General features: G+C 36.4%; 1 protein-coding gene across 3 annotated transcripts in view; it reads left to right on the top strand.

Moving 5' to 3' along the window:
• The first annotated feature begins 700 nt into the window (after positions 1 to 700).
• Positions 701 to 26,766, top strand: part of SEC24A (SEC24 homolog A, COPII component) — a 38,970-nt gene continuing 12,904 nt past the window's right edge. The window contains exons 1-12 of one of the 3 annotated variants that reach the window (XM_087924373.1): positions 701 to 925; positions 7,019 to 7,510; positions 9,537 to 9,665; positions 10,058 to 10,135; positions 14,049 to 14,194; positions 17,120 to 17,298; positions 20,205 to 20,307; positions 21,499 to 21,625; positions 21,889 to 21,998; positions 23,094 to 23,206; positions 24,564 to 24,682; positions 26,277 to 26,332. In XM_087924373.1, the coding sequence (XP_087780499.1) occupies positions 844 to 925; positions 7,019 to 7,510; positions 9,537 to 9,665; positions 10,058 to 10,135; positions 14,049 to 14,194; positions 17,120 to 17,298; positions 20,205 to 20,307; positions 21,499 to 21,625; positions 21,889 to 21,998; positions 23,094 to 23,206; positions 24,564 to 24,682; positions 26,277 to 26,332 (1,734 nt within the window). In that variant the 5' untranslated portion in view covers positions 701 to 843. Of the gene's footprint in view, positions 926 to 3,064; positions 3,122 to 7,018; positions 7,511 to 9,536; positions 9,666 to 10,057; positions 10,136 to 14,048; positions 14,195 to 17,119; positions 17,299 to 20,204; positions 20,308 to 21,498; positions 21,626 to 21,888; positions 21,999 to 23,093; positions 23,207 to 24,563; positions 24,683 to 26,276; positions 26,333 to 26,766 lie in introns of those variants that run through there. The other 2 variants (XM_026696491.2, XM_087924374.1) reach the window with 2 other exon arrangements.

Here is a 26,766-nt window from a genome sequence, read left to right as displayed (position 1 = left end):
TGTATGCATAAGAGGTGGAACTTGTATTGCAACATAGTGTAAGATTCTGCGATGTCACTGCTGATGTCAAAAAACTAAGCCACATCAGCTCTGCTTAGGTGGCAGAAGTCTAAAAAATATCACATCTGCAGCATAAGCTACACTGGAAAGCTGAAAAACCACGCCAGATGATGCAGTGTTGGTAACCTCTTCTGTCGTGTTGCCAAAGAAAAAAGAAAGAAAAATCTATACAGACATGCTTAGGAAGCTATCAGGAGCCAGTGTGATTTTACCTTAGAAAATTGATGAAAGCTTTTCCTTTTATAAATTTGCAGCTGATAAACTGTCCAAGTTTGCTTACATGTTGCGTACCGTATATCATAACACTTTATGTATTTGACCCGACTTTACCCCATACTAAATCTCAAACTCTGGGTGAGCTGATTTCCCAGGATTGAAGAAAATTCACTCTCCGCATCCTAGAAGACTTATTGATTTACCCATTAATGGTTCCGAGCAGCTATGGGTCGGTTTTTCCTTTAAAAAGTGGACTCTGAGAAGAGTGAGCCTAGATGTCGCTAAATCCCGCTTGTCAAGTCAACCCTTTTAAAGCAAAACCCGACCGCGGTGACGTCCCCAGAGCGCTACCCCTTTAAATCCCTACCGCGCCTCCAAATGCCACCGTTTTTTCAGCCCTAAGCCCCGCCTATGGGCTCCTCCGTTCCGGAAGTGCCACGTGTACCGAGTGCGCCTGCGTAGCCTCGTTTACTTTCTTCCGGTGTGAAGAGCAGGGCCTCCCCTCCTGGGCTTGGCGCCGGAGCAAGACTTAGAGACGCCCGCGAAGCAATCCTCTTGCTTGCCGCTATGGCCCAGCCAGGAAGGCCCGCGTCTAATAGCCTTAGTAGAGCCGGCCAGCCACCGCCGCCGCAGCAGCCGTACAGCAATGGTGAGTGAAGCCGGCCGCACCCCAGGTCATCTTAGGGGGCTACTGGTTGCTCTAAAGGGGGCTTATCTTGGGTGTCTCTGGCTCCCTCTCGGCAGGACAGTCATATATCACGCTGCGGAGGGGCAGGGCGGCCCGGAGCGCGGAGGATCCGTGTACGTGGCGTCGGTGGGGGTATGCGGACCGACCCTTCGGCTGTCGCCCCTCGCGGAGCTGAATGGTCCTTCGAGCAGAAGACAGGCTTTTTGCTAGGCGGGCTCCCCTCCTTTCCAATCCCCAGGCCTTGGCTTCCCTTTTCCGTGCTTGGAAGGCGCTGCGTGTAACAGGGAGGTCCTGGGAGAAAGGTTGTAGCGGGGGCATCCGCACTCGGAGCAGCGGCTACGGAGCATTTTCTTACCGTTCTTGGGGGCGAGACAGCGATGGACGCTCCCTGTATCACACTCCCTGGTGATACTCGTAACGATGAAACGCCTGCCTCTTGAGAGTATTTCCCAGAATTTAACACGAAGACAGGGGAAGCGGCTCCCAGAGGGAGAAATAGGTTAATTTGGGTAGCAGAATACACACACATATATATATGGCACTACCCAATGAGCTAACAAATTGTTGTGGCCCAGGTTTTGTGTTTTGCAACCTATTGACGCTGTGTGAGGGAGGGTTTGTCTTTAGAAAACGGGGTGGTTTGCAATGTCCCCAAATGTGTGTGTTCTGAACAATTAATTGATCAATTACCCTTTTGAGACGGCTTTCCAGTTGAACATTCTTTGGCAAAAAAAAAATACCCTACACAGTGTGTGTGTGTGTATCTATATATGTTGTGAAGAGAATAATAGCATACAGAATGGATGCTGCTTGCTTTCTGGGATCTGTGGGTGTAAAGAATGCTGTGCATAATTCAAAACCTCCTGGTTTAAGGAATTCATTATGCTGGTATAATCAGAAAATCTCTCAGCTGACTAGTTGCTCAATTTCTCCTCCTCTCTAGACCACAAAGCTGTCAATTGAGGCTGGTTGAGGAACTGTGTAAACTGTGCCTCATTTGTGCACGGACCTGTGTGTGCTTCTGATAAAAATAAGAGCAATAAGCCAATATATAGCTGTGTTTCACTGTATAGTTTCATAGTTGGATGTTGACAGTAATTAGTATTCTATTTTTTAAAGATTATAAGTTTAGGAAGAAAATCAAGTTGTATTAGTACTTACAGGAGTTGTACAAATTTTGTTTCTTAAAAAGATTGAAACTGTGGTTCTATAAGTTATGGTTCTGTAATACAGAACTTTGTCCTTTCCCCTTTACTACACCAATTTGGAGTTAATGATCATAGCTTTCATTATGTGAGAGTTTTCTATTACATGTGAAGTGTAGAATTCTAAATATTGGCATCCTGAATTATAAAATGAGAGTGACACAAAGTTAGCTGGGAATGACATGATTATGAATACAACAGGATTGTGTGCTGGAGCTGGTGGGCAACAAATGGAAATGTAGAAAGAATACATAAGCCAATTGTATTGTTTAGTGTATTGCAAACTGATTTAGGAAGAATAGCATTTGGCCTGTAGATTCTTGATATCTTGCAATTCAATCAAGATGGACATCTAGGCATGGTATGTGATTTTTAATCAATATTTTTGATCTTAATACAAATCATAGTATAGGTTATCCACAATTTACAATTCTAGCTGATGTTTAGATGTACTTATCTGTTATCAAAACCATTAGTTTGGCTAAAGGAAGCAGTGAATCCCATTTTAACTATGCATTATGTAAAATATACTTCGTTTATATCAGTCGTAAAATCTCAACATGTTTAGTTTCAACAAGTAAGTAATTCTGAGTCCTGACGTTGAAAGAAAAATCTTGCTTCCATCCGTATTTTCTACATCATGCATAATTTTATGCTCTTATCATGTTATCTCTCTCTACTTCAAATGAAAAAGCCCTAGATGCTACAGGTAATCCTGGACGTGCAATCACAATTGAGCCCCAAATCTATCTTGTTAAGCAAGACAGTTAAATGAGTCATTTCCCCCTCCTCCCCCATTTTACAACTTTTCTTTCTTGTTGAATGAATCATTGCAGGTAAGTTAGTAACACAGTTAAGTGAATCTGGCTTCCCCATTGATTTTGCTTGTCAAAAGGTGATCACATGACCCTGAGTCCATAGGGATGCTGCAATGGTTGTAAGTATGAAAAATGTAAGTCACTTTTTTTCAGTGCTATTGTAACTTCAAGGTGACAAAACAAATGGTTGTAAGTCAAAGATAACCTGTATTATCTTTCTTTAGTTGAAACAATTTTAAACTTGTATGGTTCTTATATTTTAGTTTGTCTATGTGGATTTATGATGATTTAAAACATTGGAAGATCTTGAAATTTGTGCTCTAAAGTGTTTTAGGTGTTGTCAATTTTTTTTCAGAAGTAATCTAATTTATATTTTAATTAATTAAATATATGTATTTTTAGCTTATAAAATATCCCAAGACTCATTTGACTCTCTTGCACAGAATTTTGAATGTTATCCAAAATCTTGTGCAGCTTCTGCGACAATAAAGGCAACAATTCTGACTAAACTGCAGTTTTAAATAGAACAATATACATACAGAAGGTACTGGGTGATAAGAATGCTCTCTTATTAAAAATGTATAATTCTGAATTAAGGAATTATAGATTCCACTTGTTTTTGCAATCAGGGAAAGCCTAAACAGGAAACATGTTGTTTTATGCTAGACAAAATAGTAAGCTATCATTCTCCACCAATGTTTCAAGCCTGTTATTATTCCATTACCTTTCTGCTTTTCCAGCCCAGTAGTGGCAGTATTCATTGTCTGATTTCTGTAACTCCATAAAACTGAAAATAAGACCTGATATCCTATGTAAAAAGAAATGGAATTAGGCATTCTATGTAGCAGAAATTCCAAACTCTGATTTTTTGAGCATCAGAGAAAATTTTAAGTCATAATTTTATTTGCATTGATGCTGAATATTGCTTTGGAAAACTAAAGTGTTAGTTACCAATTTGTTTTTGAAGTAATAGGAAAATTTATGTTCACGCTGCCTTGCAATTATTAGCTATTTTCTGTGTAGAGAAATGGGTTGTGATCCTGAAAATTCTATGGTAATTATTGTATGGAATGATGGGAACATTTAAGCTTTTACACTTCCACCAAAGGAGATGTCCTCTAGACTTGTTATATAATTTGATGCTGTATTTAGTTACACGGGCATAGCACATTTTAGAATCTGATGTTTGAATTGTCACAGTGTGACCAGTATCCCTCCCTCCACAAAAGGCATTTGTCACTGTGATTTGCCTCAGTTCTGAAAAATTAGAAATTTTGCTACGGTGCCCCCTACTTTGTGATTTCAGGGAAATTTCAGTTAGATATGTCTCTGTGTTTTAAATCTATTTCTAGTAGTTATTATTTTTATAGGTCCTATTAAATTTAAACCTGTCCATACTGTATGTATTCTATAGGTTCTTATTTTGGCCGATTTAATTCTAATGGCTTTTGGTCAGATGAGTTTGATTACCTTGTGATATAAATCCATAGTCAGAAACATTGTATTTAGTTACTTTAAATCAGCTTATTCACTAGTAAATAGTATCACTTTATAAAATTACAGGTGGTCCTCAACCTAGGACCACAGTTGACCCCAAAATTATGTTGCTAAGTGAGACATTGTTAAGTGAGTTTTGCCCCATTTTATGGGTTTTCTTTCCACATTGTTAAGTGAATCACTGGAGTTGTTAAGTTAGTAACACAGCTGTTAAGTGAATTGACTTCCCCGTTGATTTTGCTTGTCAGAAGATAACAAAAGGGGATCTAATGACCCTGGGACACTGCAAGCATCATAACTATGAGTCAGTTGCCAAACATCCAAATTTTGATCATGGTAGGATTAATTGTCCGTTGATGTTATTAACTTTTACCAAATATACCCTTGGATAAAGAATTTAGGTCTCAAATCCTTGAAACTACAATAGTGTGCTCCATTCTCTTTTTGCTTCATTTTATATTCATTCCTCCATTCTTTGCATAGATTCTTTATTGTACAAATTGACCTCATATTCGCTATTCATTAACCTTAGTCATTGCACTTTTATTGAGAAGTCTAGTTAACAAGCCTGTTAACATGTCTTGCTTCTACTGTATATTAGAAAGAATAGTATATTATAAGAAATTATGTTCTTCATTTTGTGCTTATGTACATTTTTAAGAAAAAGTGTACAATTTCATTTTAAAATTGACTTTTTAATTTAAATTTCATCCATCATTTTTATCCATCCTTATTCATCATTTCACTTTGGCTACCATGTTTGCTATGCAGTGACAGTGGCAGTTGTTGCTGATATTGGAGCTAGGTGTATAGTGAGCGGCTCTTGCATGGAGAATACGAGAGCAGGACAAGTTGCAGTGGGAAAGCGCTGAATGTCTAGGTGTAGGAGACGGGATCCCTCTGTTCTACTAGAGCTGGACCCAGCAGTCAGCTTACAGATCCCACCACTGCCTCCCTCTGCAAGGTTTTTTCCTGAGGCATTTTGAGAGAATGAGAGCACAAGTCCAACACTGCTAGAGCCTGCTCGGCCCACTGTTGGCTGCGATCCCTCCCAACAATCGGGCGAGAAGCATCTGCAACCCCAGGGATTGACCAAGACATAGCTGCATCCCAAACCTTAGACTGATGTACAGTAAATTGTAGGCAGGGACAGGACCTGCTTCCACTGCCACTACTACTGTTTGATGTGGTTAACAATGCCTCAGTGTGTGGCTAAACGTGCAGCTGCCTGTGCACGTGGCCTACTTGAAACTGCCACACAAGGTGTTGGCCTTACTTCTTGTTGTTCCTGGATGTGAGGTGGGGAGTCATCAGTTTGAGACTCCTGTTTCAAGCTGCAGAAAATTTGAAGAAATAATATGTGCTTTTTCATATAGCAGAAGAGAAATAAACTTTAAAGGAGCAAAACATAAGCTGAACTCCATGTAGAAGAACTGCCGGTATGAAGAATGATGTTCCTTCCCTCAGTCTTGTTATTAATTTTATCTGGTTATCATCCAGAGCTTGCTATATAAATTGTTTATACAGCATTGAAGACATGCACATGATTTGAATAGTTGAATAGTTTTTAGCAGACTTCATTTGAGGATCCAGAGCAGCTTTTCAAATAACTTGGATTTAAAATCAGAATGAAACATATAAAAGTATTAAGATAGAAAAAGAGATCAAGCTAAAGATGGTCTTTTAAATGTTTATGTTCAAGTATAGAACATTATTAAAATACAGTATATAAGATTGAAATAAATGAACTTGATCCTGGCTGAGTTTGTATAACTTGTGACAAATAAGGAACAATTTGGGAGGGGTTCTCTCCTCCCCCCCCCCCTTTATGTGGGAAAACATTCCCATCCTGTTAGTCTCACCTTCCACATTAATATTTATTTTCTTCTTTTGGAGAAAAATATTACTTTTTGTTACTTTTTATTGACAACCACTTTTTTGTTATTCTTTTAATAAAATATAGAATTCCTATGGCTATAATAATAGCACATGCTGTTGAAAAATATACCTAGTTGGGTACAGCAACGAAGGTGGCTGGTGTATATCTTTCTGTCAGTCCCTTCCCTGAGGTCTTGTAACACCATCACGCCTCCAGCTTTCCCTACTATGTGCAGTTAATTGTTCTCTATTTTCAGGTAATGGTTATTCTGTTGACAAAAATCCATCCTTTTAAAAATTATATAATTTACTGTAATGCTGAGGTTGATGGTTCTCATGGGTAGCTTATGCTTCATTTGGAATTTTTTTTTTCTTCTCCAGCAGTTCCCTATGACTTGTTTTAAGCCATTGCTAAAGAGAGGGTTTGTACAGTTGTGGAGTTGTCGGGATTCACTTACACATCTTAAGTATCTTGATCTTTTATCATGGTATTACAGAGCGTAATAAAGCTATGGGATTTCTGAGTAATTTGACAGTTTGTAAAGCCAAATAAAATTAGTGGATGCCCTTATTTGCTTTATTTCAATTACTGAAATAACCTGAGGTTTCTCAACAAAAATGTTTCTCATTTATTAATTGAAAATGTCTTCCTCTAGGTCCTGTGCCAGGCTCATTGATGAATTCATCACATTTATCAGATGGACAGGGACATAACTCTTTGATCCCAAATATGTATACTCAGCAAATTGCAACAAAGAATCCTCTGCATGCCACCTCTGGACAATATAGCCATGGTACATCTTGGAATATACCTTCTGGTCAGACTTTTAATAGAACCCCAATGGGATCTTCTCTGACAGCATCACAGCCAAGTCCTGTTGCCCCAATGCCTTCTTCGTTGCAGAACTCAACTGCTGTATCAACTTCTGATGGTAGTTTTTATTCTGGAAATAAGCTCTCAGCTAATTCAAACTGGCAATATGTGCAGAATCCTTTGACTCAACCTAATCTAGTATCTCAACCAAATCATTTTGCTCACACAGTAACTTCGTCGTTGTTGCCATCAGGGAATACAAATTTGCCCACAAACTATCATTATGTTTTTTCTGCTGGAGGTCCTCCAGTTCAAAACACCTATACAAGGCAAGGTAAGAAAAAAGAAGCAGTTCTCAGACTATATCATTATATCTGATATAGGGAAAAATCCTAGATATTTTTCATCCAAGGTATTCATGATAAGTTTACTAATGTAAAACTGAAGATTGTATAAGTGACCTTGTACTAAAATAACGGGATTCCCTCAGCCGCCTCCTTCTCTACAACTTCTGTGATTCCACAAATCTGTGTCAGAGGGATTCCCCTTTCATGTCAGAGTTGGAAAACCAGTTTAGCCTCTTTCAAATGCTATGCTGGCTGATGGTACTGCAAGTTGTAATTCAATTACAGTATTTAGCAGCATCAGCTAGCATAGCCAAAGAGAAAGAATATTATATCTGGAGGGTTGCAGATTCCTCAGTCCTGTAGAGTAAACAAAATTTCAAACCCTAATTAGCAATACTGTTCTATTTAATTAGCAATGTTTAATGTAAGTCATTAGTTGCCTGCTGATTTGTTGTTTAGTGAATTTTCAGCTCTTTGATAGTTCTGGGGGCTAAGAAGTTAATCGTAGAACTGGGTGGCATTGTAGAATATAATATATAGATGTAGTTGTAATATGAACTTACAAATACGGTTAGTCCTCGACTTACGACCACAAGCCTGAAGTTTCTGTTAAGTGAGGCATTTTAAAGTGAATTTTGCCCCATTATACAACCTTTCTTGCCACAGTTGTTACGTGAATCACTGCAGCTGATAAGTTACCAGATTGTTAAGTGAATCTGGTTTCCCCATTGACTTTGCTTGACAGAAGGTCACAAAAGGTGATCATATGACCTTGGGACCCAGCAACGGTCATAAGTATGAACTGGTTGCCCAGTGTCTGAATTATGATCACATGATCACAGGGAAGCTGCAAAGGTCATAACTCTGAAAAATGGTCGTAAGTCATACTTTTAAGTGCCATTATAACTTTGAACAGTCTATAAATGAACTGTTGTAAGTCGAGGACTACCTGTATTGATTCTGTCTTGGCACAGATAAGTAATGCTGATGTGGTGATGAGAAAAAGGGTAGATCTAGAGAACATTCTATCCCTGCTGTAGAATGAATATATTGGCCTGTATTGCTGAACTCAGTTCTTGTTGAATGTTCTGTACTTCTTGTCTCTGTCTATAAAATGGTCTAATACACCTGCATAGAACATATATTTGCATAGAACAACTGTATGTGAGTCACTATATTGTAGTATTTAAGGGAATTGGAATCCTAATCATCTTTAGCTGTAAAAATACACTGTATGATTCTCTAGTAATATGTTCAGTCTTTGTCAGTAACTTCTCATGGGATGATTGCAATCGGAAGGATATATGATTTTGCTTATGTATAACATTAAAATTAAATTACTGTATTTTTTTTACCCAAAATCTGCAATAATGATTTGGTTTATACCTAGTACTAAACTGTAAGACAGGGGTGGGCAGCTATGGCCCCTTTACGATCTGCGGACTTTAACACAGTGGTGGGCTCAGGAATTCTGGGAGTTGAAGTCCATAGGTCATAAAGGGACCATAATGCCCATCCTTGTGGTGCAATGGTTAGAATGCAGTACTGCAGGTTACTTCTGCTGACTGCCAGCTGCCTGCAATTTGGCAGTTTGAATCTCACCAGGCTCAAGGTTGACTCAGCCTTCCATCCTTCTGAGGTCGGGAAAAATGAGGACCCAGATTGTTGGCAATATGCTGACTCCGTAAACCTCTTAGACAGAGCTGTAAAGCACTGTGAAGTGGTATATAAGTCTAAGTCAGGGCTCTTCAAACTTGGTAAGTTTAAGACTTGTGGACTTCAACTCCCAGAATTCCTCCTCCAGTCTTGTTAGCTCAGGAATTCTGGGAGTTGAAGTCCATAAGTCTTAAACAAAAGTTTGAAGACCCTTGGTCTAAGTGCTATTGCTATGGTGCTAAGAAATGAACAGATTCTGTATCAGAATAAATTCATTGAGACACTGTGTTAGGTTTAAGTTCTGCTTAGGTTCTTGTACTGTTCCACTACCAGCTAATCAGTTCATTTATTTGCCAGTTCAACCTCCTTTAGGACCTTCTGCAGTTGGAAGTCCAGCTTATACACATCCTTCTCCTCCCCCATTAGCTCCTCCCCCAACAAGCACTATGTCCCAGGCTGTACAGAACTCAGCAAGTATGCAAGAAGGTAAGCATTAATGCGGTTCTTAGAGGAAGTTGCTTTTAGCCAGTTAGGAGCAAAAATATGAATTATGTAACCTGAATTATATAAGGTAGTTGAATATGATTATTTGTGTATTCCAGTATTGATACTTTATTTAGGAGAAAAGGGATCCTATTAACAGCTGAAAACAAATAAATAGTGTAGTATAACATAGCATTTTTATGGAACAAGTTTTTTTAACTTGATAAGCAAGGACTGGGTTCATATATTTTACTGAGCCAATTTACTTTAACCATAATATATTGAATAGGTCAAAATGGTCCTATTTACATATAATGCTAAGCCATAAATAATCATTTACAATCTATGATATCAGCTGTGATGTTACATATTTTAACAGATTATTTTGTTAATAGGTGATACTACATGCCCTGCTAATGATGGACTATCAGTCCAGAACAATTATGATGCAATAGAAGGAGGTGGTTTCCTGGGTAAGATAGTCTTTCTTCCATTTCCATTGATCAAAGGTAAATTAAATGGGGAATTGTTTCTATAGTATATTGTAACATATACTGTTTCAAAACAGCCACACACACAAAATATGAGCTATTTTTGTATAGAAGAAATGTACTTCCTGGAATTGAAAATAGAATATATATTTATAAATTATGTATAACTGTGCCTTAAAAGTGATATGGACCCCTGCAGCAATTTAACAGACATTTAGCAATATTCTAATATTTTACTCAGCAGCACTATAAAGTCTGGTTTTAATCCAGATGTGAAATGTGTGTTTAAACAGGATGTAATTGATTTGTTTAAACCCTCAAGATAAAGTTGCAACTATAACTAGTTAACAATGAAAATGCCAGGTTACTATCAACAAAGCAAAACAATTTTGAAATTTATCCATTAGAAACATTGAACCTAAAACATTTTTTCTTTGGTTGCCTATTAATAAAAAATGTCCATTTTCTTTAAATTAAAGAAGTTGCTCCTGCATGACTCATCCTTAGTTGGGTTTTTGTAAGAAGATTTGGGGTGTAGTGTAAAATGAAATGTCTTGCAGAATGTTTAGGTCTAAAATCACTTGGTTTAACTTTTGTCATGCTGGTTATATCTTAATAAAAACCAACATATGTTCCAGACCTACAGAAATTACACCTTACAATAATTGTTAGGTATGTGTAATTCTTGGTATATTAGATTTAAATCACTAATGGGGGCAGCTTGTTTAAATTGTGATTTATTTACTCATTACTTAGAAAAGTTCTGAAATTTTCATTTTTTACTAAGAGAGCTCTATTCTTGTTGATACAATCTGAGTAGTCTTTCTACAGTGTGTGAATAGGTATTAGTAATCAGAGATGCAGTTTTATGTTTCATTTTTGAAAGGTAAATATGAAGCAGAATAATGAAGATCAAATTTTTCAGAGTAATATTACTTTAGAACAAAAATACTCTTAGAACCAAAGAAGAAGATAAATACTTGTGATATTGGAAACCAGACCAGCTCCAGTTCAGTTAACTCTGCATTTTTGGAAGGTGTTCCTCAGTTCTAAAATTTACAAATATTTTTCTATCTCACTTTAATTTATACTAAAAATGAATTATTTTAAGAAACAAGCTCATAATCGTGGGGTTTCTACCTCAGTGATCTCTGAAGTCAAATACAGTACTTACAGGTTTTTTCACCATCACTGTTCTAGATTCTTATAAATAGCAATAAAAATATATATTGAATGGATCACTTTTGGTTTAATGACCTTGGAGAGGAGGGTATACAGGTAGTCCTCAGCTTACGACCACAATTGAGTTCAAAATTTCTGTTGTTAAGTGAGACATTTGTTAAGTGAATTTTGCTCCATTTTTGGACCTTTCTTGCCTCAGTTTAATGAAAAAGCAGTTTCATGATCAGACAGAAACTCAGTGAAAGACATTACAGGTAGTCTTCATCTTACATCCACAATTGGACTCCAAATTTTTGTTACTAAATGAGACATTTGTTGAGTTTTGCCCCATTTTATGATCTTTATCTAATTTATCCACTACCACAACCCTTACAGTTTTTGGTTGCAAGAATGATCCACTGGTTCACAGGCTGGCTGTGTTTCAGGGCAATAAAGTGTATTTGAATCATCTTTTGTGCTTGATATTTTTCTAATGAATGGCTCTTCATATTTTTCTAATGAATGGCTCTTCATTGTCAAGAGTTAGGAAATCTTCAGTATGTTCAGGTGATACGTTCAGCACCTGATTCTGATATGCTCAAGCTTTGGGCATTGAGGGGCTGAAACACTAATCTGGAAAAAGTGAAAGTAAGTCATGTCCTCTGAATTACACTGGTTCTTCCAACAATCTTGGACAACATGACATGCCTTTTATAACAACTTTTGCAATCCATTTGTGTTTATATAAAATGGCAGCAAACTGTCTCCTTGCTTGAAGGTCTGTTATTTGGACTGTATAAAACATTCATACTGCATGGTTTTATATGCATTTTTCCTTAGTTCAGTGTTCAAAACCATCACAAAAGGTTCTAAGTTCCATGGTGTTGATGAAATGCCATTGCTGATATGGAAATTTGGATTCGTGTGGTTTTGCCAGGTGCATTAGCTGCTGTTTTTATTTTCACTTTCTGGCTCCTCTTCAAGCGATTAGCTTGCATCACACTGCAGGACATAGTTGTTTAGCTTTCCTGTTGCTTTGTGAATATTGGACCCAGTTTGCTGCACTTTTCCTAAACATAGGCAGTTGTCACTCCAAGTTACCTAAGAAGTCTATTTTTAAATGTGTGATTAAAATTTATTTTCTCTATTTCTAACCACAATTTTTCTGCTTGCTGGTGGAACTACATGCTTGAGCACTCTGTGATGCAACGTAGAATGTTACCAGCATTCCTAGATTAAAAACAATGCCAACACCATTTTGTACAGAATCATGTACTAAAGAAAGCTAATGCATGTGCAAAATATATGATGATAGCGAATCTGGAGATTTGAGCATTGGCTGGAATACTTCAAAAATATTGAACTTTGACCATAAAATACAGGTGAAGTCCTAGCAAAAAAAAAGTCTCTTGTATCTGAAATCCCAAGTTAAGCATCATCTGTTAATTGAAATATTGCCAAGAGAAATAACTAGAAATAGTGTTTGGCCCAATTAGTTCCATCTATTTCTTCATGACGTTGTCCCCAAATTTCCATTAGTAGCTTTTGAAGTAGTCCTCCAGATAGTGTAATAATGTGTTTTATTGGACATCATGGTCATCAAGCTTGTAATTACAACATCACCGTCGCCCATTGTTATATCACCATTGTTTGCAACCTTTGCTGCCGGCTTCTGACAAGCAAAGTCAATGGGAAAGTTAATAGCAAATGGCAAAGTGACCTTGGAATGCTGCAGCCAAACAGGATTCACATAGCAACGGCATTTGGGACTGCTGACATAAGTCAGCACAATCACATGATCTTGTGTTTTACTTAGCATTGGAGTTCCCAGTCCCAATTACTGTTGGGAATGACTATCTATATGTTATTCAAGTATCTGTTCTTAATCATATGAAAAAGAAAGTTAAATTGAATAAAATCAATTTTTTTTTCAACAACTGCTTCTTGCTGTAATCTGGTTTTTGTTACAGTGATCTATTCCTGTTTCTGTGATAAAAATTTCTTTTTAAAGTTATGAACAGAGGTGGTATTCAGTAGGTTCTGACCAGTTTTGGAGAACCAGTAGCGGAAATTTTGAGTAGTTTGGAGAACTGGCAAATACCACCCCTGACTGAAGATTTTACAGTATCCTTCCCTTGCCACGCCCACCAAGCCACACCCACAGAACCGGTAGTAAAAAAATTTGAATCCCACCACTGGTTATGAATACTATACCAAGTCTTCACTGGAAGAGAAGACTTTTTTTATTGAAAGAGAGCAATGTAAGCCATTCAGAGTTCTTTTGGATTGGTGCCACATGTCAGACTTGTAAATAAATATTACAGTATAATAACTAGATTTTTGTTCAAATATGAGAATTCCATTTGTAACTTAAACCCATTCAAAAGCTGTGACTAGAAAAGGCACAACGTTTAATGAAAACAAAAAGAGAATATGGTGACATAAGTGTATTTATTAGTGTGAAGACTGAGCATACTTAAGGATCTCCGAAGCAGAAACATATCTTAAACTGAAGCTTTATTCAGGCAGCCAATTGATTTATGATTTAAGTTAGCAATACTAGGGGAGCTATTATTGCCAGGGGCGGGAGAGGGGGAACTAAATTTAGAAGTTACGTAAACACACCACTTTTTATTTATTTGTAGAGTAATGCTATATAACTAAATACTGTATATCACTAAAAGTGGCCACAAATCTTAAGATTATTTACCATTTGGTGTATTTACTCTTTCAGCAACCCCACACAATTCTGCTCCTCAAAATACTAAAGTGAACAAACATGTTGGGACTGCTTATCCTAGCTTGCCCCCAGGCTACCAAAATGCTTCTCTACCTGGAGGACCAAGAATGCATTATCCAGGACCTCAGCAATTCCCTCAGGTAAATCCTTCTCAGTTTTATTCATGATATTTCTAGGTTCTACAAAGTCTTTGTTGACCTTGTAGAAGTTGTTCTTTCATAATTAAAGAGCTCAAATGTTAGACCTGATATTGATAAAAAGCCTTTTGAGGTGGTAGATCCAATTTTAAAAAAAATATAAATTATCTATAAATCTTGTTTTCAGTGCTACAATGAAATATAGAAGTTCTTGCTTGTTAAAGTTGTATTTCTTAGACAAGAAACTCAGTAGACAAGACATTGGATGGATACATAGACTTGTATCAAGAACAGAGGTCTCCAAACTTGGCAACTTTGAGACTTGTGGACTTCAACTCCCAGAATTCCTCAGCCAGCCATGCTGGCTGGAGAATTCTGGGGGTTGAAGTCCACAAGTGTCAAAGTTGCCAAGTTTGGAGATCCCTGATCTAGAAAGACTTTTTAATAGTGGAATGGGTAGAACTGGCAGCCAATCACTCTTTTCCTGGTAGCCAATATGTCTACCATTTATTTTATATAGAGAGAAGAGGGAAAAGATATTTAAATTGTATAAGTGGAAATCTGCTTTTGAAACATATATAATATATATGAACAGAACATTAAAAGGTTTAAATTAATGGTTCCTGAGGAATAATTTAGAAGTGAAGAATGTGCTAGATTCCGTATTAGATTCCTTATTAAGGTATGCAAATCAAAAATTATAAACAAATTGGAGTTTCCCTAAATTTAGTTTGTTATAGTCTAAGGGTAAGATTTCTGAACATATAGGCATTTGGTTCAATGAAAGAGCACACTAATAATTAGATATAGTATGGAGGGAAACTCTCTGGAGATTCTCAGTTTCTTCCAAGAAGAAGTGTAGTAACTGTAAATTTCAGTGGTAAAGAAAAGAAAAATGTGACTTATGACTGTTTTTTACACTTATGACTGTTGCAGCACCCCCAAGGTCACGTGACCAAAATTCAGACGCTTACAACTGACTCATATTTGTAACAAACAGGCTACTAACTTAACAGCTGTAATGATTCACTTAACAACTATGGCAAAAAAGGTTGTAAAATGCAGCAAAACTCCCTTAACAACTATCCTGCTTAGCAACATAAATTTTGGGCTCCATTATGGTCATAAATTGAGGACTGCTTGTATCATGATGTGCATTTTCATCAAGACCAAACATATTCATGAAATATCACACACCATACTTATAAGTCAGTCTTGATTGATTTGCAAGATATCAAGAATCTACATGCTAAATGCTACCCAAACAAACAGGACCTGTAATTTGATCCTGGCTCTGGATAGAATTGTATTCCTCTAGAAGGAGCACACTTGGAAGCTATGTATAAAGTTACAAAAATGTAAATTAAAATTGAATATTTGGGGGGGAATCCTAACAGTGACAATAGTTTGACTCTGGAACCAATTATCCAGATTTGGTGGATTCCTGTTCATTAGATGTGTTCAAGTAGAGGCTAGACAGTCATCAGGGATATTCTGAATTGGATTCCTATCTACAACAAGGGGTTGGAGTTGTTTGCCTACATGATGTTTCTGATTTTCTTGACTAATCAGTTCCTAGTTATAGCTAGATTAGTACTGGCTGGTATACAAAAAGAGCGTTTGTTATATGAAAAAAACTGTTTTTAGTTTTCCTATCTTAAAAGTTTCTCTTACATTTCTGTCCTTTCTGTCTCCCCCCACCCAAATTCGAGGGAGAAACGTGTTAAAACCAACTAAGTTGATGAGTAAGACTAGCTCAGCAGTATTAAACTATTATTGCTAAATATTTTCTGCTGTTGTAGACATAGTGGAAGGGGAGATATGCCTCTAATTTGAGTTAAGCGCCAGGTGTTACATTTTCCCACTCAAGTGAGCTCCACCCTCTCATTCAAATTTGTGCTTTATAGACACATGTTTAATCGGCTAGATTCTCCTCTTAATGTGATCCTTATAGAGATTTCAAAATTACCTCATCCCTCTTGCAATACTCTTCTTAGTTATTAATAATTCATTATGAAATTGAAAAAATGCATTTCACCTTCATTATTTCCTTCAGTTTTTTTAATAATCAGTGTTGTCTACATAATAATACTGCATAGTTCAATATACTTTATTTTTTAATTTAGTGTTCGTATAGTGCAGTATTTAATATGTTGGACTTGGACTGGAATTATCAATGTATGATAATTATAGATAAGTGGATAATTTTGAATTCTACACAACCTACTTACTTTATTATTCAGATAAAATGAGGATGTTTTCCCATGCATGCTTGCACAAGGAAAACAGGATAGAAATGCAAATAACTAATATTACTGGAATATATTAAAAAATAAATATGGACTTTTATATCTAGATTAGTTTTTAGTGCTAATAGGATGGTGAACTTGTTTATAATAAAATACAGGTAATCCTCAACTTATGATCACAATTGAGCCCAACATTTTTGTTGCTAAGCAAGATAGTTGTTAAGTGAGTTTTGTCCCATTTTACAATCTTTTTGCTATAGTTGTTGAGCAAATCACTGCAACCTGGTCATTAAGTGAATTTGGCTTCCTCCATTGACCTTGCTTGTTGAAAGCCAGCTGGGAAGGTTACAGGTGATTACATGATCTGGGGAAATTGCAACCATCAGAAACACATGCCAATTGCCAAGCTTCCCAATTTTGTTCACATGACTGAGGATGCTGCAACAGTCATTAAGTGTGAAAACTGGTCATAAGACACTTTTCAGTGCCACTGTAACTTTGAATAGTCAGTAAACAAATGGTTGTAATTGAGGACGACCTGTAAATAAACTACTATAAGTGCTTTATGAATTATGAATTTACATCTAATATTAACCATACCATCCTTCATGGTGTCTATGGATTTAAATGTCTTTCATAAAGGTTAAATTTTTATTTTTATTATTATTATTATTCTTAGATGCAGCCTGGCTTGGGAGCAAATACCTTAGCTGCATCTATGGGTGGACTAAGTCTTCAGCCTGAAGGATTAAGACCTATCAACCTTCTTCAAGAGAGAAATATTCTTCCTGCAACCCCCTTGCAAGCACCCATTCCCAATTTGCATCAAGATATTCAGAAGCTCAACTGCAATCCCGAGTAAGGTTAATTGATACTGCTCGTAAAAGAATCAATCTCTTCAATTTCTATTATTCTGAGGGTTCTCCCTAATGTCTTTCTGGGTTTTTTAAAATGCCACATTTTTTTCTGGTATATAAAAACAGGCTGAGAAAGTAATTTTAGTCCATCAACAAGATGATACCATAATGTTAGGTTTTAATTAGATTTATATATCCTATATCATTACTTAGATGTCTGCCACACCTCTTGATAAAATACAATTCTTAATAAAAAAATTATCAGTGGTGAATAAAATTCCAATGTTTTCAATGGTTCTAACTAATCTATGTAAAGGAAAAATATAGGCTAACATGGTTCTTTCTATTTATATATAACAAATATATAACCTGAATACTTTTTGTAAGAAAGTTACAGTTATTAAAATGATAGACTTAACAGCAGAATTTGAGATTGGGTCCTATAAGCTGAAATAAAAATTAAAAAGCTGTCATGATCTCCTTTTTCAAATATGAGAGCAGGGAGAGATTGTAAAGAAACAGTTATCATTTCTTATGTTCATGGATAAACAGGAAAGATAGCAAAATGTGTTGACTTTATTTGGCTCGGTTGTGATGAGGTGTGCTAATTAAACTTGTGAGTTGTTTGAATAATTTTCAAATAGATAAAATTTTATACGATGGTTATGATATTGAGGTTTAAATTTGTATTCAGGTAGTCTTCAACTTAGTTGCAACCTACCTGAAAAGGGGGAATTATGATCTTGTTCCAAAGTTTTGGCGGTTTCTTCTCCCTTCCCCCCCCAGGTCACATGGTTGCACTTGGCAGCACAGCTGCATTTACAATTGTTTGCAGCATGCTGTGGTCCTATGGATCATGTTATATGACAGTTTTCTCAAAACCAGAAGTTACTTGGGTTTGCTTGATGACTGCAGCATTCATTTTACAGCTGCCACATTCACTTAAACATCACAAAAAATCAGATTGGTTATCTGAGTGACCTGATTTACGACCATCACAACATTTGACAGGAATTGGCAGGTTCCATTATAGTTGTAAGTCAAGAACTATCTGTTCTGTATTATCCCACTATTTTGCAATTAAAGTCTACAATACAGCAGTATTTTTCAGCTGTGTAGTTATGTTCTGCTGAAATGTCAGTTGCACAAGGCAGTGCTTCAGAACAATTTCATAGCTCAAATAGTTTGAGAAGACAATTTCTACAATGCTGATAAGGAGGCAAAAGCTTTGCGCTTTATCTGGGTGCATAAAAATTATGCCCTTGCAATCAGGTGAATACCCAATTTACCATCATAACTTTGGAATTGAATTGCTTGAATCAAAATAAAGCTGTTGTTAACATTCACTGGGCTGTGGGTTTTAATGATTTAATGAAGTAAAATGAATATTGGGTAAAAAAGATTATCTGCACTTTTTCTATATTTGAGTACATTGCTAATGCACCTTTAAGTTTTGAGAAATGTAAACATACTTAAACATTTGGAAGTTAAATGCATTCAGTAAAGTAGATTCTGAAATCATATAAGGAATCTTGTTTTGATGCTTGATAGTAACTGTTCTTTTTTAAAAAAACTTAAATATTGTATAAACTGTATTCTCCCCAAATTGCAAAAATTGCAAACACCTTTATTTACAGATTTATGGATGGCCCACCCAAGCGACTATGACCATCAACATAAATATTATAGAAATTATTCATTCTTGTATGCTTAATATATACATGATCATATATATGAATCCAATTCATCAATTATTCTTTAGATTATATTTTTATGAACATAATTAATGCTTGGTTAACAATTTATGAAGGCTTGTCAGAGCTAAGCATTGGGTTCATACTTTTTCTCAGTGAGAAAATATTTTGCTCGAAGCAATGAAAACCTGAGGTCAACTTGCTATTTCCTCCATCTGTTCCTCCTCAATTCCCAACTTTACCCCTCATGTTTCTGTTATTGATTTGGGTTTGGTTTTGAATATTCAAATTATATATGGATCTGAACTATAGCTTCAGAAATATCCTGTTAGTTCTAAGGCTGTACTGTAGATATAAAAAACCAGCAGTATGCAAAGGCGATTTTGGATTCTGGTGGTGAATAAATAGTATAAATAAAAGATTGACCGAGAAGTGTATTTTTCAAAGTGTGATATTTCTAATGTTTCCTTTGTAATTTGGGCAGGGTATCTACTTACTTTACAAGTTAAGAGCCACGGTGGCGCAGTGGTTAGAATGCAGTACTGCAGGCTACTTCTGCTGACTGCTGGCTGCCTGCAATTTTGCAGTTCAAATCTCACCAGGCTCAAGGTTGACTCAGCCTTCCATTCTTCTGAGGTCGGTAAAATGAGGACTCAGATTGTTGGGGGCAAATATGCTGACTTTGTAAACTGCTTAGAGAGGGCTGTAAAGCACTGTGAAATGGTATATAAGGCTAAATGCTATTGCTATTAATATATGGCTGTAGCAGGAGACCAGTTTGGTTTAGCAATTAAAGCACTAGGCTACAGACCAAGGGACTGTGAGTTCTAGTTGTGCCTTAGGCATGAAAGCTGACTTTGGACTAGTCACACACTTAGCCCATGATGTCAAGCTCAGGTGACAAATTAGTCAGTCAATTCCTGTTGCAACCAAATTGGTTGGCTTTTGATTGATAAAAAAAGAAAGAAAGGGGTGGGTGGCGGAGTGATCCTGCACTTGCAAAAAAATGCTAGGAAAAAAAATACTGCTGCAGCACTTTCATGCAATCCTACAAACTTATTTAAAATTTTGCATTTGTTATAGTTTTTTTTCCTAAACTGAATGCTGCTTAATTTTCTTCAAAATGAAGAGAGAGAAAAGTAATAACTGATTGTGGAGATCAGGAAGGTTGATACATGTAATTCGTTCTTTAATCCTTTGGTTTTCCATATAGGTTGTTCCGGTGTACTTTGACAAACATTCCTCAGACTCAGGCCTTACTGAATAAAGCCAAACTTCCCTTGGGGCTTCTACTTCACCCTTTCAAAGATTTATCGGTATGTTATTTAATGTTTGAGAATGTTAGGGTGTTGAAATCTGTATTCAAATCACTCTAGTTAATATTCTTCATAATATGAGAAGTATGGCACTCAACTCCCCAAATTTCCAGGCTGCAGCAAATTTCCAGAATTCTGGGAGTTGAAATCCACACATCTTAAAGTTGCCAAATTTGAAAACATTGTTCTAGATAATAATAATATTCTGCATGCATGTATTATCCATAATTGTCTCGGAGATGAATTCCACGAATTTTCTTTGATTTATGTAATCTGTCATGATGGCCAATTAACATGATGGTTAATTCTGGCTGTAGCAGTTTCTACAAATAAAAATTCTAAAATCTAGGATTGTTTTTGGATAATTCTTCTAAATTTTAGGAATTTTAGTTTATCGATTTGGGTATACTACAAGTTATTTAAAGAAATTAAATCCTTTAACCAGGAGAAGAATTACAAATTAGAAGAAATTCAGATGAGATGACTTTACCAAAAATAGAATTTTGTATAAATTGCCTTTTCAGAGTCCAGTTACAACAGCATATGGTATTTTAAATATATTTTATTTAACTGCATGTATGAATGCGCAGTGCTGCAACAGTGATGAAATTTTACACAGATTGAACTAAAGATTGATTAGCGATATTGAAGCTTTCAGTTTTTTATGTTTAACTTTTAAGGCATTTCAATAGATAATATTTAATCAAAGCTAAGAGCATCTTAGTATCTTTTCTTCCCTGGTTTTAATCTGTTGTGATGGTTGTATTTGCAAATAATAAAGAGTTACTAGGCTAGGGAATAACCTTGTGGGAAATGGGACATCAGTTCTTACAAATTAAACAGTCTATCTTGTCTCCTCATAATATATTTCTTTTTTACATAACTGTCTGCTTGAATACAACATACAACATTTTATATAGGTTGTTCTCATCTTCTGGATAAACATATATTGTTAAGTGTGTTGCACTTAACACATGTTAAGTGTCCAAGTCCAAGTAATTTAGCATTTATTGATAGTGTAAGATATTTTATAAAAAATCAGTTTTTTTCAAAATAAGACCTGATTCCTTTATCAGATGAATATTTCAATGTTGTCTGCAAATATGAAAACTGCAAAGCCATGTCTCCCACTGGTACATGACTTGATGACAAATGTTCTTAAACAAATGACTTAAACATTCTTCTTTTCAGCAATTGCCTGTAGTAACCTCTAGTACAATTGTGAGATGTCGTAGCTGTAGAACGTATATCAATCCTTTTGTCAGCTTCCTTGATCAAAGGAGATGGAAATGCAACTTGTGCTACAGAGTGAATGATGGTGAGTTTTTTAAATGAGTTTAAATCCAATAATCAGTTGACTTCATGATAAGTTCTTAAGTGTACACATGTATACATACACATAAGCTATTTAATTCCAGTAAGATACATTTATGACATCAATCTCTTGCTGCTTTTAGGTAATTGAACATATTATGGGAATAAATATTTCTTTAAAAGACTATTAGGCTGTAAAATATTATATAAAATATTGTAAACCTTGAGAGTTACACTGGTTTATAAAATGTATTTTTCCTCCTATAGTACCTGAAGAGTTTATGTATAATCCTGTGACAAGAGTTTATGGAGAACCTCATAAAAGACCTGAAGTACAAAATGCCACTATTGAGTTTATGGCTCCTTCTGAATACATGGTAAGATCTCCCTCCCCAACTTTCTTTCTCTTCATTCCTCCCCTCCCTCCCTCCCTTCCCAATCTTATACACTGCGTAGTCATAATAAACACAATTTGTGCAGAACTACTGTATCTCAACATTTTCCTTCTTTTATTTGACTTTCATTTATCCATTCTTGCATAGCTGTTATAGAAAAAATAGACAGAGGTACTGGATATGATGATAGCGACTGGATGTAATTTGTACCATACATCTTAGAGAACTTTGCTACATCTTAGAACTTTCAAGTAGTTGGTTGGATTCTCAAGCTCTTCATGAGCATCTTCCTTCTGTATTAAAAACTGCTCTTAAGTTTCCAAATTTCCAAAAGCACCCTTTCACATACTGTGAAGGATTATTAGAAAAAAACAAAAGTCAAGGAGTGTGCTCTTGCTTATGAAACAAATCGAGCTCTATGGAATTCTGTGTCTTATTCCATGAGTTTAGTTATCTCGTTTTCCCTTTTTTGTTGTTGATGCTTATGTACTTCTAGGAAAGCTTATTGATCTTATATTGCACCAGAGAAAAGGGTATCTTTCATTGGAGAAACATCTTTCAAGTCAGTCTACAGGTTCATGTACTCCCAAAAATTTGGGAGTAGTTTGTCATTACCTTCTTTCAGACTCCACCAACTTCTGTGATTAAGGAGGACCAAAAATTAGATCTCTCTGCTTCTAATCTAGCACCTTGACCTCCATCCACACTGTCCAAGATTTGAAAGAAATATTGACTCTTATTTACAATAAATATATCTTTTTATGTCATAGTGGTTCTCAGTTCTCTAAATCTCTGAATCCACTATACTACCATTGGCTGTTTTTGAAAAATGTGTGGTGTGCATACTATGATTTTTCTTCCATTTTGTAACACGAGTTACAAAGCAGAGCTCGGTAAACTTGCTACAATGAAAACTTCTCATTTTCACAATAGAGAATTCATCAAACATGGATTATAATTTGTAAAAGTGCATTATATTTATGGTATTAAAAATACAGACTGCTTTACAGCCAAGTAAAAAAGTCAGCAGCCCTAGATTGATATTTAAATGTTTATAATTGTGTCTTGTTTTTTCAGCTACGTCCACCTCAGCCTCCTGTGTACCTCTTTGTATTTGATGTGTCACACAATGCAATAGAAACAGGATACTTAGACACTGTCTGCAAGACTTTGTTGGACAATTTAGATCTGTGAGTCCTTTGCATCTTTTCAATCTATCAATGTAATCTTTAAAATTAATATCTCTCCAGTCCTGGACCAAGCACACACAAACACACAAAGGGGTGATTTTGTTCTGTTTACTAGATGAGAGTTGGAAAAAGATGCATTTGCAGCATAAAGTGTCATCTCTCCCCCTCGCCCCCCGAAGTTCAACAGTTTTGCTTTAGAAGTGTTTCAAATCAAAGCAACACACAGGAGAGTATCAGTGGAGTCCTCGGGTCAAAGCATGTAGCAGATTCGTCAGCCATTTTAGGACCAAAAATAGGGTTGCAAGATTCACAAGTCAAGGCACATGGAGTGGGAGTTAGGGTGGTTGTCGCCAAGGAACAGCTTATGCTTGCTGCTCCCTTTAATAGAAGCAACCCCAGTGCAGCTCATGGTAGGGCGAGCCCCCTTCTGTGTGAGCAGTCTCAAAGAGCACAGACGTTCTATTCTCTCTGCAGCCTGTCAAGCTCTTGTGTTGAGAGGAGGGAGGTTATTCTGCACTCTCATCTTCAGAGAGTGACAGCATCTGTGTGTGCTGTTATAGACCTACCTCCTTTGCTTGCTCAGGCAGCGGTCGGTCTGGTGGTACCTGGGTTGGCTGCTTGTTGTTTGTCAGCACTTCAGGAGCTGGCACTGGCTGCTCATTGTCTGTTCCCTCCTCTAACTCAAATCTGAGTCCACCATGACAACATCATTAAGTTGGGTTGGAGTATGTCAATGCAGAATGTATAAAATTATACTTACTGTAATATTTGAGGAGTGGGTATTAAGAAATGTTCACTGGATTGAAAAACAGGATAGCACAAGAGTTTAGCTCATTGCATGATGACATCAGTATACAGATAACATAAATTTACACAAACCTGCAATGATGAAAGTTTATGGACGTTTTAGAATTATTGGTAATCCAAGTAGCATGACTCACAGTGTGATTTGAGGCTCATCTTTTAATAAAAATGGATGGACTATTGAACTGAATACGTTCTTTAGGAAATGTGTGCATAATCTGAAAGGATAATTTGCTTAAGGAACTCTGTATTTTGCAATGTTTGTAAGAAACAAAATGTCTTTTTCTGTAATGAACGTAGGCTTTTTCTCCATTTCAGAATATCTCACCTGGGCCATTCTCGGTCTTTCCTTTTTTTTTCATATCATTGTCACAATAAAGTTCTATTCCACTACTTTGAAACTTAATAATGAACCAAGTTCATGGAAAAATAATTTATTTACCTATATTTAACATGTTACATGAAATGTTGTTTTATGAAAATATGTGCACACTTACATGTGCACACTTTATGTATTTGATGCCTGGTGCTTAATTTCTCTACTTCATTTCAGGCTCCCAGGGAACACTAGAACAAAAATAGGCTTCATAACATTTGACAGCACAATCCATTTCTATAGCCTCCAGGAAGGTCTCTCACAGCCTCAAATGTTAATCATTTCAGATATTGAAGGTAAGAAGAAGTAATACTGAATACCAGATTTATGAAGTATACTTTATGACTTCTCATATGCTCCTTAACTGAAACATTAATCCAAAACATTTTCTGTTTTCAAAGAGAAATAAAACAGTTAAATAACAAATCTTCACAGTTTGCTATTAAAGATGACTCTGAGTCATACTGTAAACTAGGACAGCAAGAAAGGAAAAAGAGCAAATGTCCTCTAGTCAAAGATACAGCTAGAAAAATGCTCCTAGGTAGAATATGCCTCAGTCATTCGGGTTGAAGACTGCGCGTCAGTCTTCAAGAAAAGTAAGGTCTCTGCTGTTTTCAATTTTTGTTTTTTTTGGGAAAAAAACCTAGGATTTAAATTTGTTCATTGCAGATTTTCTTCTACACACAGCCTTATGATAGTTGTCTTATTTACTATAGGTGTTTTAGGGCTACCTCTTAGCTCACTTACAAATTCTGTCTTCTCACATTTTCATTATAGGAAATGTCAAAGAAGCAAAGCACTTCACGCACAGCTCTCAAGGGTCCCCCCCCCACCCCAATTTCAGAGTCACTTTCTGGCTATAGGTCCAGGAAATAAATACTGTTATTTCTGTAGTTTGTACAATGTCTCTCATGACTCTAGTAGTTTGTATTTGGGGTAATGTAAAGGTTTTTCCCTCTTAGATTTATTCTGAGAGATGAGGGAAATTTAAAGGTCACTTTTCTCTGTATTTTTTCCCCCACACCCTGCTTGCTTGCTTCTTGCTTCCTAATTAATAAATTAATTATTTTACTTTATTCATTCAGCTCACATGCCGCTTATTTTTCTTGAAGATGACTTTAATAATTGAAAGCCAATAAAAACATTCAACCAATAAATAGTAACATTAAATTAGTTAAAATTAACAAAAATGGGGAGGTAGGAAGCAAAATGCATGTAGGTGGAAGATGGGGTTGTAGTCAGTTAACCACGTCCAGAAAGATTGCCCCCATAGGGTACTAGGCCATGTGGCAGAAGCAAGGCTTCAGGCCCTTTCAGAATGTCAGAAGGTTGGGTGTGGATCTCATCGGGGGCTTTTGAAGTAGAAATGGGGTACTCTGAGTTTTAATCACAGGTAGCTGTGATTAAAAGGTGGCTGGGTGTCTATGGGCTAGTCTTTTAGTCTATCTCACCTCAAAAGGTTGTATTTTTGTGGGGTGGGGGGAGAACAGGTGAAAGTATTAAGGTAGTCCTTGACTTACAACCACAAACGGGACTGGAATTTTAGCTATAAGTTCTTGCAGTTGTAAATTGTGACATTACTGAACCCATTGTTTACCGTTTTTATGCCAGTCATTAAGCAAATCCATTCTCCTGAATGGGCGCTTTTTGCTGGAAACTGCAGAAAACTTTGCGAATTATAGTCCTATGACTGTGGACTACTGCAATCAGTTGCCAAGCACCTGAAAAGCAGTCATGTCACTGGGGGGTGGGGGGGAGGCAGCTTGATTTTTATCATGGGTGGAAGGGCTTCATAGGTTGTAAAACAGCCTTTCCAAGGCTATCATAACTGAACAGTCATTAAATCCAACGATAAATAATAAATTAAATACTTTGTTATCTATCTTGTAGATGTGTTTATACCCATGCCGGAAAACTTATTAGTAAATTTAAATGAAAGCAAAGAGGTAAGAGGAATATTATACGTTGTAAGTATAAGCAAAAGTACACTGCTCAAAAAAATAAAGGGAACACAAAAATAAGACATCCTAGATCTGAATGAATGAAATATTCTTATTAAATATTTTGTTCATTACATAGTTGAATGTGCTGACAACAAAATCACAAAAATTATCAATGGAAATCAAATTTAGCAACCCAGGGAGGTCTGGATTTGGAGTTAGACTCAAAATTAAAGTGGAAAAAAACACTACAGGCTGATCCAACTTTGATGTAATGTCCTTAAAACAAGTCAAAATGAGGCTCAGTAGTGTGTGTGGCCTCCACATGCCTGTATGACCTCCCTACAATGCCTGGGCATGCTCCTGATGAGGTGGCAGATGGTCTCCTCAGGGATCTCCTCCCACACGTGGACTAAAGCATCCCCCAACTCCTGGACAGT

This window comes from Pseudonaja textilis, chromosome 2 (assembly GCF_049901715.1).
Source record: "Pseudonaja textilis isolate UNSWEBS1 chromosome 2, rPseTex1.2, whole genome shotgun sequence".
Classification (NCBI taxonomy): Eukaryota; Metazoa; Chordata; class Lepidosauria; order Squamata; family Elapidae; genus Pseudonaja; species Pseudonaja textilis.
The sequence above is the reverse complement of the archived record's forward strand: the minus strand, read 5'-3'. Positions and strand labels throughout refer to the sequence as shown.